Source organism: Castanea sativa, chromosome 12, assembly GCF_040712315.1.
Source record: "Castanea sativa cultivar Marrone di Chiusa Pesio chromosome 12, ASM4071231v1".
Lineage (NCBI taxonomy): Eukaryota > Viridiplantae > Streptophyta > Magnoliopsida > Fagales > Fagaceae > Castanea > Castanea sativa.
The window spans coordinates 15,573,430-15,587,804 of record NC_134024.1 but is presented as its reverse complement, the minus strand read 5'-3'; the positions used below and the strand labels follow the sequence as shown (position 1 = coordinate 15,587,804).

General features: G+C 35.1%; 1 protein-coding gene across 1 annotated transcript; it reads left to right on the top strand.

Moving 5' to 3' along the window:
• Positions 1 to 6,217: 6,217 nt before the first annotated feature.
• Positions 6,218 to 11,564, top strand: LOC142618272 (phosphoribosylaminoimidazole-succinocarboxamide synthase, chloroplastic). Its single transcript, XM_075791179.1, has 12 exons — positions 6,218 to 6,785; positions 6,891 to 6,992; positions 7,097 to 7,226; positions 8,222 to 8,314; positions 8,398 to 8,486; positions 8,955 to 9,035; positions 9,212 to 9,301; positions 9,417 to 9,506; positions 9,687 to 9,737; positions 9,831 to 9,877; positions 10,951 to 11,008; positions 11,113 to 11,564. Exons 1-12 carry the CDS (start codon positions 6,462 to 6,464, stop codon positions 11,170 to 11,172), a joined length of 1,215 nt encoding a protein of 404 aa, XP_075647294.1. The 5' UTR covers positions 6,218 to 6,461; the 3' UTR covers positions 11,173 to 11,564.
• The last annotated feature ends 2,811 nt before the right edge of the window (positions 11,565 to 14,375 follow it).

Here is a 14,375-nt window from a genome sequence, read left to right as displayed (position 1 = left end):
TAAATGATTATAATATGATTTTTTTTTAGTTAAGAATTTTCATTTGTAGGTTTATATATAAATTATTTCTGGCTCGCTATTTTTTAATAGTTTGTCTCTTACGACTATACTGTTTTATATCGTTTTCGTATGTAATTCCCCTTTTTTTTAATCAATTAGTCAATTCCAAGTATCTATCAAACTACGTAGTACGTACACATTTGATGTGATCTGATGATGGGACATTGGGAAATATCAGTGGCCACACGTGGGTGATGATGACCTGTATTCTCGTGTTTTGTGTTTTCATTGTTTTTCTATTTTGTGGTTACCAGATATAACCTATTTTGTGGTTACCATACTAGTAGATTTTTGTTTGGAATATTTGGTAGAGAAAGTATCTTATATATTGTCTGCTGGCTGAATCTATGGGCTGGCTAAATTGGCCATTGGTTGTACAGTACATACTTGTTAATTTACTATATACTTTCCGATTCTAATTGTAAAGTTCTGATGGGATAAGATGGATTGATGTTGATACGGTTGCAACCCAATTCCAATCGTAAAGTTAACCTTGTATTTTTTCACATTCTCTCTTTGGATTCACATCCTCCAGATTTTTTTATAATACTTTATCAATAGATTATTTTTTAATCCTAATCACTTTTTCTGTCATATCACTATTTCATTAACAATACTATTAAAATAATAAAAGCTTAAATGCATTTTTAGTCCCTACATTTTGATCCGATTTCTATTTTGATCCTTATATTTTATTTTTACCACTTTTAGTCCTTAAATCAATTAACGTGTGACATTTAAGTCCGTGTCGTCATCCAACTAACAGAAAATGCTGACGTGGCTAACGGAGGAATTAAAATATTATAAAAAATGTCACATCACCCATGCCACGTCAGCATACAAATTTTAAAAATTAATTTATTAATTTTAACTAAATAAAAGATTAAAAACTAAATTAAAAACTAAAATTCATATGAATTAAAATCTAAAAGTTTATTGAACAAGATTACCAAGAACCCCAACCCAGATCTAAAAGTTTCTTTCTCTCTCAATTTGGACTCACAGGTAAGCAAAAAATACAAATTCATAAGTCCCACTCTCTCGTGCAAACTACTCTCAATCTCAATCTCACTCCTCATCACCATTCTTCCTTTGTTTAACCTCACAAACTGCCTGTCTTCCTTCACCAGCATCTCATTCACGTCTTCACTTCCGGCGAACGATACAGAAGGGCATCGCCGAACGACATCGTTCTATGCCTTGATCCGAACCAGACCATCGACGACAACTTCCTCGGTGCCAAGGTAACCTGGACCAATTCCAATGGCGTCGTTTCTGGGTTTGGAGCAGATTTGGGTTTGGGTCTCAGTCCCTTTTCTCAATCTCTCCTCCATAGTCAAGCACACCGACTCCGCCTTGCCGAAAATCCAGACTGAATGAGCAGATTTGGGTAATTTAGGGACTAAATTGCTGGGTTTTTCTAGGTAATTTGATTAGCGAAGATTGTGTTTTTCTGGGTTTGAATCTACTGTGATAATTTGTTTTTTTGCTGGTTTGAATTTTTGTGTTTGATTTTTCCAACGAAATCGAACAGCTAAAGCCTCGAGATTTGAAGATGTACATGAACATCAAAGACCAGCACGGCAACGGACAGTGGAGATCTATTCCTTTGTATTTGAGCTAAATTTTTTGGGTTTTTTTTTGTGTGTGTTTGTTTCCTAAGAAAATATAGGTCTATGGGTTTGTTGGAGATTGGTTTTTTTACTGGGTTTATGGGTTTGATTTGCTGGCTAATTAGTTATTCAATTATGGACTTTGTGAAAATCATGTGGGTTAGTGATTTGTTGGAGAATTTGGTGTTGAATGGATGTTTGTTGTTGTTGTTTTTTGTTTTTTGTTTTTTAAATTTATGGGTTGGAGTTCTTGGTGTTCTTGTTCAATAAACTTTTAGATCTTAATTCATGTGAATTTTAGTTTTTAATTCTGTTTTTAATTTTTTATTTAGTTAAAATTAATAAATTAATTTTTTAAATTTGTATGCTAACATGACATGGGTGATGTGGCATTTTTTATAATATTTTAATTCCTCTGTCAGCCACATTAACATTTACTGTTAGTTGGGTGCCGGCAAAGACTTCAATGTCAAGCGTTAATTGGTTTAGGGACTAAAAGTGGTAAAAATAAAATATAGGGACCAAAATAGAAATTGGGTTAAAATGTAGGGACTAAAAGTGCATTTACGCCAATAATAAAATAATGTTGCAAACATAACAATTAATATTATTGTTAGTAGAATGCTGACATAGTAAAATCTAGACCATTAAATCATTAAAGAGTGGTTAAGATTTTAATGGTCTAGATTTAAAAAATCTATTTAATAAAGCACTCTAGAAAATCTAAATGACCTAGATCCTGCACTATATCTAACGTTTATGTTTCTATCTTTCTGCTTTCACTTTCCTTTTTTATAATTGGCCTATCACAAATTCATTTTCTTTGTTGACAAATCCATTAGGGACCATTACAAGGCCTTTAATGATTTTATGTGGATACACACATATATATACTTCACATATTAATTACAAACTTTATATCAAATAAATATATATTATTTAAATAATATCAAAACTTTAGTGAGTCACTTAAAATTTTAAGGATGACATATATTGTATAAAATATATTATATTAAAATGTAAAATTATGACAGATGTCCAAAATAATTGTTTTAGAATTCTATATTACAAATCTTAAAATTTTTTGAAATCTAATTTTAGTTGAATTATGATTTCAAATTTCTTGAAATTTAGCTAATAGGTTTTTACCTAAGGTGAACTTATTATAATTAATGAGAATTTAACCATTTTGGTAGATAGGAGATAGCTATTTAACACAATCACGACTTCTAGGCTAAACTTTTTTGTATAAGTGAGATTCAACTCAAGTCCCCTTATTCAATGATGAGAGATTTTACAAATTAAACACTTATATTAATCAAATATCACAAATTATAAGAAACTAACAAAAGTTTGGGAAAGCATCTCATATGATCGGCATATAAACCACCCAATGAACATAGAAGGCAAGATGCATAAGTGTGGTCTATGACTACCTTGAGATTGCATATATTTCACCATACAGTTTATTAAAAAAATAAATAAACAAACCATGCCCTGCAATCTAAAGGGGGGGAGGGGAAAGATTTGCACGAGAACAATAATAATAATTAAAGAAGAAAATGTAAAATATACATACAATTGGAAAAAATGTAGAAATCTCTATAAAACCTGAGGTAGTTTGGAAAGTTGTCAAATGTGGCTTTTCTTTCTCGATTGTATTGTTTGGAGTAACAAAGATAAAGGTCTTCGAATTGTTTTCCGCACATGTGCTCACGGTTTGTCTCGAAGCCAAACCAAGTCTCATTCTCACTTCCACCTCTTCATAGCCAAACGCGACTACCTTTAATGTCGGTCGGTGTTGGCACATAGGGTAATTAGGTTTGGTTTTTTGGAATAAATCTACAATAAATTGTTGGATCCTACATGAATTCCAATCGATGAAGGGTTTTTGGTGGTGGCAATGGCGACTTGAAGGTGACAACGGCATGTTGGGGATGTTTGCTTGTAGGGTTTTATCAAAGGAAAGGATAAAAAAAGGGTTGTATTTTTATTATTTGTTATACAATAGTAAATTAATAATGCGGTAATATAAGTGTTAAATTAATGACGCGACATTCTCCATGCAAGATGCTACATTAGTTTATAAAAAGGTATTTAACCAAAAAAAAATAAAGTAGTAATCCTGGCACTACCATAAAAATGAAATACACAAAAGGAACAAAAGCACGTAACAAATTTTGATGGCTTTAATTCCTTCCTACCAAATAAGGCGTTTACAACAATTAGCGAGTAACACATATATGAAGTTGTAGGGGTGTGCATTGGTCAGATTGAGAAGTTTTTCTAATCTGATCCACCATGGTTGAGTAGAAAAAAAAAATCCAACCTAATCCAACCCACTTGGATCAAGTTGGACCCATGGGTTGGAATTTTGTTTTAATTGAGCATTAGAACAAAACTAATACAAACAAAAGCAAATTAATAATCTAATAAACTTGAGCATAGCACCGAACCAACACAAACTATTTTATTAATGCTTCAAAATTAGTAGGATATCATATAGTTTTATCTCAATTCCCAACTCAGTTGATAAACAAAAGAGTAAACAATTATATTATATAATATTATATTTAAATATATATTAAATATAGATGGGTCGGGTTGGGTAAGTGGATCTGTGAATCTGCTAACACGCACTTGATCCAACCTACTATAAAAATTATTTTGACAATCCAATCAACCTACCAATCCAATCCAATTTACTAATCGGTGGGTTAGCTACACACCCTTATATGTAATGACCGGGAGGGGGGGGGGGAGGATTTATGTGTGTCTATATATATAATTTTTTTTATATCACATATAAAGGTGAGTTTTTTTTTTTTTTTTCTTCCTTTTTAGAAAAGGTGAGTTTCATCTATGTAATCCTTAGGACAGACTTGTTCAACAAAATTTGGTAAACACAAATGAAAATCAAAGTCGCAACTTTGTTAGGTAATCACTGATGCAATTTTTTGTTTTAATTGTCAATGTGGTAATATGGTGTTTCTTATTTATTTTTTGAATTTGAGATAGAATTATACTCTAGCCTAATTTAGGGTCCGTTTGATAGGAGATTTCTAGTAACATTGTTTAAGTGTTGTGAAAAACGTGAGTGAAAAAGTGTTGTGAAAATACGAGTACACTGTTGTTTAAACAACGCAAATTGTTGTTTAAACAACAGTACCAAATAACCCCTTAAGTTTATGCGTGAGAAAGTGAAAGTGAAACTCCCTCCTAGAGACTTGAATTTTGAAATTTACTCTTTCACATCTCACAAACACTTATACTTTTGGAGTAATCATCATGCCAAGGATGCGCGGTGACAAGGTGGTAGTATATTATGACTGATGCATAATAAAATAGCATTTATTAATTATAAATTTTAAGTGAAGGAGGAGAATTCAAAAATTAAAATGTCTCTATAAAAAGAAAAGTGCCTGTTGCTCTTAATTAGGGGTGTCCAACTTAATCGGTGGCCCGACCCACTTGGTAAATCTGACCAGACCCGCGTCGACCACCGGCCAATCCGACTACTCCTGCGGTCGGCGGCGGGTCTTTCTCTCCAAAATTCGATCTTCACAGTTTGGTCTCGGATCTTCTCCCTAAAATCGAAGAAACCCGAACCGACCAAGATACATAGCATTTTCCAACGAGATTGCTTAGATCCAGCGAGATCTCGTCGTTTTCGCTTAGATCCAACTACAATCTAGTGGGTTTTGCTTAAATATGACTCAGATCCGATGGAAATTTCATGGGTTTTGCTCAAATCTAGCGAAACTTCGATGGATTTTACACAAATCAAGTGATGATATGGTTTTTTTTTTTGCTCAAATCTCGTGAGTTTTGCGCAAATCTGGCGACGATTTGGTGTTTTTTGCTCAGATCTAGTCACTTTTGCACAAATCCGACTAAAAATACAGATCTCCGCCAAAAGGAAACTCTGGCAGCATCTTCGCTAGCTTCGACCAATCCGACCACCGATCAAACAAATCCGACCCGACCTGACTTGTTGGTTTTTGTGGTCAGCGGCGAGTTTTCTTGCTAGAAATCTGGTGTCATCGGGTCGGTTGCGGGTTGGGCACAAACCTGACCCGGACCGACCCGTGGACACCCCTGTTGTTAATACCCCCTTGGCACATAGTAAAGTAATAATGTGTCTGGAAGGTTGGAATGACAGTTTATTAGAATCGAACTCAGCCTCATCACACTTAAAAATGGTATCAAAACATCAATTTTAGAGAAAATTATTGTGTACTCCCGGAGTACCATAAATGCATACTCATTTCTCTCACATTAATGGTAGTACTCACTATTTAGTGTGAAAAAGGACTACGCATTTATAGTTCTCCGGAAGGACCTAATAATTTTCCAGATTTTAGATAACATATAAAGAAAAAAAGAAGAAGAGAGTTTATTAGCTATATTTTCACTTTTTTAAGGATTGGGCATCTCTCTCTCTCTTCAAAAAATTTAGCCACCTCCGGCCTCCCCTACCAGCCCAGCCGACCAGACCAACCCAAAAATTTTAAAAACCCAATTAACCCACCCCACAGTTTTACAACCCAAATCAAATTCAAGAAAAAAAGAAAGAAAAAAGATAGAGAGACAAAGACCGCCCAGGCTCGCCGCGCTGACCCACTTTGCGACGAAGAGGAACTTCACGACAGCTGTGAAGGCGGTGGCCGGAAGCGAAAACTTCCATCAGCGACGGCGACGGAGGCGGTTGTCCTGATCTGATTTTCGCTCTTGAAAAGTAACAAACACTGAAGGAGAGAGAGAGAGAGAGAGAGAGAGAGAGAAAAAATGTCTCAGTGTATGTCTAGTTTAAACCCACCCAAAACCCTCATCAACCCCAAAATCTCAATCAAAAACCCATCTCTCCCTTCAATCTTTACCTTCAAAACAAAACCCAGATTCCAAAAACTCACAACAATCTCTGCCTCAGTGATATCAAGCCAAAACCAAGACCAAGACCAAGACCACCCACCACTCTCATTGGACTCTCTCATCAGTAGTAGTCGCAAAGATGAGCTTTTTGGGTCAATCAAAAGCTCCTTGTCTAATTGTCTCTCTGAAACCAATCTCCACCTCACTGTCCCTGGCCTCAAATCCAAAACCAGAGGCAAGGTAAACCCTTTTCAACTCTAACACCAAAACTTCATTCTATTGTATTATAATCCAGAATTCACTCACTGTACTATTTGTTATGTGTGTGTGTGTGTGTGTGTTTAGGTTAGAGATATTTATGATAGTGGGGACTATCTTGTTCTTGTCACTACTGATCGGCAAAGCGCTTTTGACAGAATTCTTGCTTCCATTCCCTTCAAAGGCCAGGTTTTTATTTTTATTCAATGGTTTTAGTTGGATTTTTACTTATGGAAAAAGAAAATTGAGGTTAGCAAGAGTGTTAGTAAAAGACGTTCTTATATTTTTTTTAGGTCCTAAACGAGACGAGTTTGTGGTGGTTTGACAAAACTCGACACATAACTTCGAATGCAGTTGTGTCTTCACCGGATAAAAATGTTACAATTGCAAAGAAATGTTCTGTTTTTCCTGTTGAATTTGTTGGTGAGTTATTGGAAGCATACTGGTTTATATTTTATCTTGGCTTGCTAACATTTTATTTTTTGGGTGTAAACTACACAAAAGCAATTGAGGTTTCATGAAATATTATCTCCAAAATTCTTGAAGGTGACACTCCTTGAGGTTTGTATAAATGTAACTGATAATTGTATTCTCTCTCACACTATGGCTTTCCTAACGGAATATTTCAGTTTTAAAAATTATTCAGCGTACCCAAACAATGGACGAGATGACATTCCTCGAGGTTTTTAGATGAACAACACTCCCCCTTTGAGGTTTATATGAATGAATAGAAAATTATATATATATATATATATATATATATATATATATATATATATATATATATAAAATTCCGTTAGGGAAGTCACAGCGTGAGAGGGTGCACTTATCTGTCACACTATAAAAAACCTAGGAGTGTCATTTTCGTCTGTAATTTGATGGGAGTATCATTTCGTAAAACCTCAAGAGAGGCGGGTATAATCCACACCACTCCCCCCTACAGTGAATATTAAACAATAACTATGGCCTATAATTTGTTGTAATGAGGTCCTAAATGACCAATCTAGTCTCAATTGGTCTTATTTCAGAAAACTATCTATTAAACTTGATCTTCTTGATTGTTGGTTGGTTTTATTTTTTTAATAAATCATTTTGCCAATCCTGGTTGCATGGGAAGTATATTGTTTTTCAGATTTATACATGTCATGGTCTATTAATACTTTTATTTTATGATTTATTATCCTGTATAATTGTTGCATATAACAGCCCTCTCACATGGACATGGACTCACAAGCATGGGACCCATCCTATGTGAGACGAGCGTTGTATCCAACTGTTACACAAGATACCACCTCCTTTTTTCAGAATGGCATACTTTTAAAGACACAGTTTCTTGTAGCCAACTAGCCATCCTTTTCCCGTTTGTTTGTTAGACCATCAACTCTTCAATTGACACCAAATATGCTTCTAATTTGCAGTTAGAGGCTATGTGACTGGAAGTACTGACACATCATTATGGACAGTCTACAAGAAAGGTGTCCGAAATTACTGTGGCAATGTTCTCTCAGATGGTGTGATATCAATCTATGTTTTGCTAGCTTTTTTATCTGATTATTTTCATTCCCTATCTGATGGTCTCTTAATATGTGTTAAGGCTTGGTAAAAAGCCAAAAGCTTCCTGAAAATATACTCACACCAACAACTAAGGCAGCTGATCATGATGTCCCTGTAACTCCAGATGAGGTTTGATCTCTTTGATATCATCAGTCTCTTCTGTTTCTGTTATTATGTACAATTTATAGTCACAACTACCATACTTTTGAAGGAAAACAAAGAAAGAATTAAGTGAAATAGTTCATGAAAGGCAAAAAGAGCTATTAGCTGTCAGGCTGATAAGTAAGTAAACTTTGAAAGTCAAAACTCAAAAGATCAAGATTTGGACCAAAAATTTATAGTGAACTGTTTTCTGATTCATTCAGTTGTATAACTAATGATTTATGATTATTAATCCTGTTGGTAGTGAAACAAATTGGAAAGCACATCACAGCATTCTTATGGCTAAATGTAGGTGGTTTTTGTTATTTTGTCGATTTTTTGGTATCTTGTGATGGAATGACCTTGGTATCATATCTTTCAGAAAGCTTCAGTAATTTGCTTAAAGTGATTTTTCTAGCCAGCTTGGGTGGCTCATGTGATGCATATGTCTCACAGATAGTTAAATGTGGACTGATGACTCAAGCTGATTATGATGAAGCAAGTAGGAAAGCTTTGAGCTTGTTTGAATATGGACAGGTAAATAAGCTTTGTTGGTTAGCTTTTATTGCTAATTTTTGTGTTCATGATCTCATTGAGATGTAATGGTTCATATCATGGGATTGCATTAGTCACACTATAAATCATATTTATTTGCATGTGGCCATTTTATAATTGCAAAATTATCCTGCTTGATCATTTGGTTAATATTGCAGCACATTGCTTTGGAACATGGCTTGATACTGGTAGACACTAAATATGAATTTGGAAAGGCGAATGATGGTTCAGTTGTTCTAATTGATGAGGTTTGTCATCTTCTTTGAAGCACTGATCTCTCTTTCTCTCTTACACATACACCCTCATACTCACACAAAGTAATATTATCGTGATTGGATTACATTTCTTGTTTTGAAATTTTAGGTGCATACTCCCGATTCAAGCAGATATTGGATTGCCAATTCTTATGATGAACGCTTTCAGAATGGTCTTGAACCTGAAAATGTTGATAAGGTTTGTTATTTGTTATGTGATGTTTGCTAATTACCTCTGTTGCATAATAACTTGTGTGTGTGTGTTAATTAAAGGTTTCACGGATGTGTACATGTGTCATGTACAACATGTGACCTTTTCAGTCTGGTAGGACTTGGTATGTCTCGTAGACTACTAATGGTGGATTAAAATTTAATATAGGAGTTCCTGCGGTTGTGGTTCAAAGATCATTGCAATCCATATGAAGATGAGGTATTTCATATTCTCAAGTCCTATTGAATTTGCTTCTTCAGTTTTGTGAATATGCATAAGCATCTAATGTCACTGTGGTGATACAATATTTAGGTCCTCCCTGATGCTCCTGCAGATCTTGTTTGTGAACTAGCTTGGCGGTACGTCTTTTCTGTTATTTCCCCGGGCTTCAAGTGTTATGCTTTTACGAATAAATAAATAATGATAAAATTAGCCAATAATATATGGTTAATGTCCGTAGGAATGAAGCCATTGTGGCCATTAATAACAGCAGTTATACTGTCATTCTCCAGTATTTATATTCTATAATGTCTTTCTCTCTCTCTATGTTTTTTTCTTATATTTAATTTATTGTTGTAATTATATCCTGGTCCATATAGTCTCTCTCCACTCTCCCACTTAATTTTAGGGGATCTGTTTTGATTTGTTTGATCCGTAAGAATTAGGCATTTAATTCCTTGTCTGACTGCCCTAGTGACCATGAGCTACTGATGCCTTGGATGCTAGCTGTGTGTAAATGTAAAATGATATGTTATGTGGTGTTAAATAAGCAATCATGTCGCCCGTGAGGGAAACCTGAGCTGAACATAATCTCTGTGCTCATTGCTCATAACCCTCTTTCTATCATGCACTCTGGTTTTTTTTTTTTTTTTTGGGGGGGTGGGGGGACTGGGGAGGGTAAGTAGCTCATAACCTTCTTGTTCAGCCCATGATAGAGGCTTTTGAAGCTCTTAAAGAGATTCAAGTAAACTCACAAATATACTCATAAAATGTTCTACATGGAGAACCTTTGTTATGATATGCAATGGAACCAATGAAATCAAGGTAATATTCGTTTTCTCGCCTAAATAAATGATTTTCTTAGGTGATTTTAGTTGAACAAGACCTGTTTAAGGAAACTTATGAGGTGGTGACTAGCACATCTTGTATATTTTTCTGGCCTATAAGGAAGCTCACCTTTGTCTTTATTGCACATGTGGGGCAGCTGTGCGTACTGCCTAGTCTTTTATTGGTAATGAATATGTTACACCATCAAATAGGAAGTCAATTTTGTTATAAAAAAGCTGATCATGATGTTTATAATTGAGACTTATTTTCAATAATGCATTTGTAGATTCACTCTTTAAGATTGTGTACTAACTTTCAAACTTTTTTGTATTCAAATGTTGTGTATCTCTCATTCATTTATGTTGGGAACACTTTATGTTGACAGATACATTTTCTTGTACGAGACAATAACAAAATCAAAATTCGAGATGCCATTGATGGAGGTAAATCAATGACATATATTATTATTGTTATATGTCATAAATAGGAGCATTTAAAAAAAAATATTTGTCATAAATAAAACCATAATTTTGCTTTTTTCATGCAGGAGCCAATACATGATCGAATTTCTCAAAATGTTGCACGTGCGCTGGCCTCTTTACAGTAATTTAGGCTTAAAATATTGCATTGGTTCCATTCCATGTACGTCATGTGGAATAACCAGGAGAAGAAAGCACAAATTTTGTTCTTATAAAATGATGAGAATTTGATCTTGGGAAGCACTGTGAGTTGCTGATATTGCATGTACAATTTTGTTGTCAAGAAGGCAGCATTTTCAGTCTCCCAAGGCTTTGTCATCTGACTATGAGGTGGGCACAACCAAGTCAAATTATCAGTTAACTGACTCACTAATTGTTGTAAACTTCTTTTATATGTTACTTTACAGTTTACAGTTTACAGGAATGTTGTTTTTTGCTTATATTCAATAATAGAATAGGAGATCTTTTTTGTCCTCTTTGCAATTTAGTTTTGACCCACAGGAAGTAATTGTTTTCGGCATTTGGTGTATTTTTGTGCTTTTGTTTTGTGATTTGGTATTGGGGTGAGGGATTGGATGGATCTTTTCGATTTTTTAGTATGTTCAATTCCATGGCAATATATGTGATATATGGCTTGTCCCTTGATTATCTAATTTAAGGTTCAATTAGTAAAGCAATGTGCAGAGGTGGGTACGTTGGGTTCACCACCCATAGCCATGGGAATCTATGGAAGTGGATATTCCAAGAATAGCTCTGATTCATCCTTATTTTGCTACATGGGATTCATCTATGGAGATTTGGATAAAACTTATTAGAGCATCTCTAAGAGCATCCACAGCAGTGGAGCTAAAAATTTAGCTTTTTAGCTCCACCAAAAGTTACTTTATCTATTTTACCTACACACTTTATAAAACATTCTGCAGCAGTGGATCTATTAACATAATAAAATAATATAAACCTCATAATAAAATAATATATTCATTACAATAAAATAATATATCCACTATAATAAAATAATATATTCATTACAATAAACAACAATCACAACCAACCGCAATAGCTATCACTGTCACTACCGCTGCCACCACCGACTCTTCCACCGCCACCGCAATTGCTACCGCCGCCCACCGTCACCGCCACCACTGATTCTTTCACCACCGCCGCCGCCACCTCTTCCATCGCCACTGACTCTTCCACCGCACAACAAATTCCTGCAAACAGAAAAATCCCAATACATTCCAATTACATTATGTCCATTGATGGATGGACTGAATCAAAAGCCAAAAAAAAAAAAATGTAAAGTTCCCTCTGCACACAGAAAATTCCCAAATTCCTGCAAACAGAAAAATTCCAATACATTCCAATACAAATACATTCTGTCCATTCATGGATGGACTGAATCAAAAGCCACAAAAAAATACAAATTTCCCTGCACACAGAAAAGTTCCAAACTGCCAATAACAACAATTGTACTTCCAAATCTCCAATTACACTTCTATCTCTAGTCTCTACAACAAACTAAACCAAGGTTCTACCTTGTATTAACCATAATCTTCGCCTCATTCTCCATCACCATAGCCGATTATCACCATCTAAACTAAACTCATAACACACTCATCTTTACTGTATTTGTCAAAACCCTGTTCATAAGCTCACAATCAAAACCATATCACCATTAAAAACTAGAAAATCAGAAATGCGATTAACCACCATCAATCTCAACCCATCATGCACCACCTCACAACACAAACAAGATGAACAGAAAAAAAATTATTGCATCTAAAATAATAAACTGAAAGAACAACTGACTTGAAGTGAAAGGGTTGAGCTGATCGGCAGTGGATCTGAGCTGATCGACGGTGAAAGGGTTGATCGGTGATGGGTCTCAGCTGAGAGGGTCGGTGACAGCGTGGGTTTGAGAGCTTGGGACGGAGTGGGTCTGAGGCTGAGAGGGTTGATCGGCGGTGGGTCTCAACTGGTGGGTCGGGGACGGTGGGTCTCAGCTGGTGGGTCGGTGACGGTGGGTCTCAGCTGGTGGGTCGGGGATGGTGGGTCTCAGCTAGTGGGTCTCGGCGGCGATGAGCTTGAGAGAGTTGAGAGCTTCGGACGGCGTGGGTCTCAGCTAGTGGGTCGGTGACAGGCCGGCGACGGTGAGCTTGAGAGAGTGAGCTTGAGTGATTGAGAGAGTTGAAAGAGAAGAGATGAGAGTTGAACGAGTTGAGAGCTTCGGTGGTGAAGAGATGAGAGTGATTGAGAGAGAGAGGCGTTTTGTTTAAATTATTTTAATCGGGAGATGAATAAAAAACTATTTTTTTTTATAGCTTTGAGCTACAGTGCTCATGTATTGATACATGAGCATTGTAGCAGTTAAGCAAAAAATTTTACCTATACCTCCACTGTTGCAAGGGTATTTTTTATGTTTTGGTGGAGCTAAAATAGCTATATAGCTATTTAGCTCCACTGCTGCAAGTGCTCTAACAGCTTATCTAAAATTTTGTACTGTTTCGAGGGTGAACAATGATATTTGCCTTTTACATACATATTTTTTGAAATACACTTTCCAACAGATTCTTTATCTTTTCTCGATCTCAATTTAAATATTATTTCTTTATTTTTTTTAATATTTCTTTAATCTTTTTTAATCTTTCTTTGTTCATTCCCAACAACTATATTTTTCAAATTTCTAATAGCTACTCCTTTCAATGTTTAGACCTAACGACTGCTGCAGAAATCAAGTCAACCAACACCTCTAATATGGAAGGTTTAAATAGAGCAAATCACTCTAAGAAGCATACCCCACGTGTAAGCAGATATCTCAAGAAACCAGAATTCAAAGTTACAACCACTTTGTATTAAAATCATCAACAAATGCCAAAGTTAAACATAGGATGTCTAGATTATCAATACAATCGATCAAGAAGAATGCAGCTTATGTAGTAATCTATCAACGTATCCAATAGTCCAATACTAAAATATAAATGTTTCAAAGACAATTCTATATCTCAAATTTGACAGTATTCAATAACAAATAAAAAGGTGCTCTGATAAGCAATGCAAATGTACAAATATAAGCCTCTATATAAGCAATGCAAATATACAAATACAATTGAAATGAAACGCAATGAAATTTAATAAAAACAAAGCATTAGAAAAATACTTTGTTGCTTGTGCTCCACCCATTAAGTATATTAGAAAAAAAAAATTCATGTTTTATAAAAAATGCCTTTCATTTCAGTTCTTAAACATACTCTTGTCTTCTCTATTGAACAGTTGGTGTGCAATAGAGATGAGACCAAAATTTTTATTAGAAAATAAGAAACTCTAAGGGAAT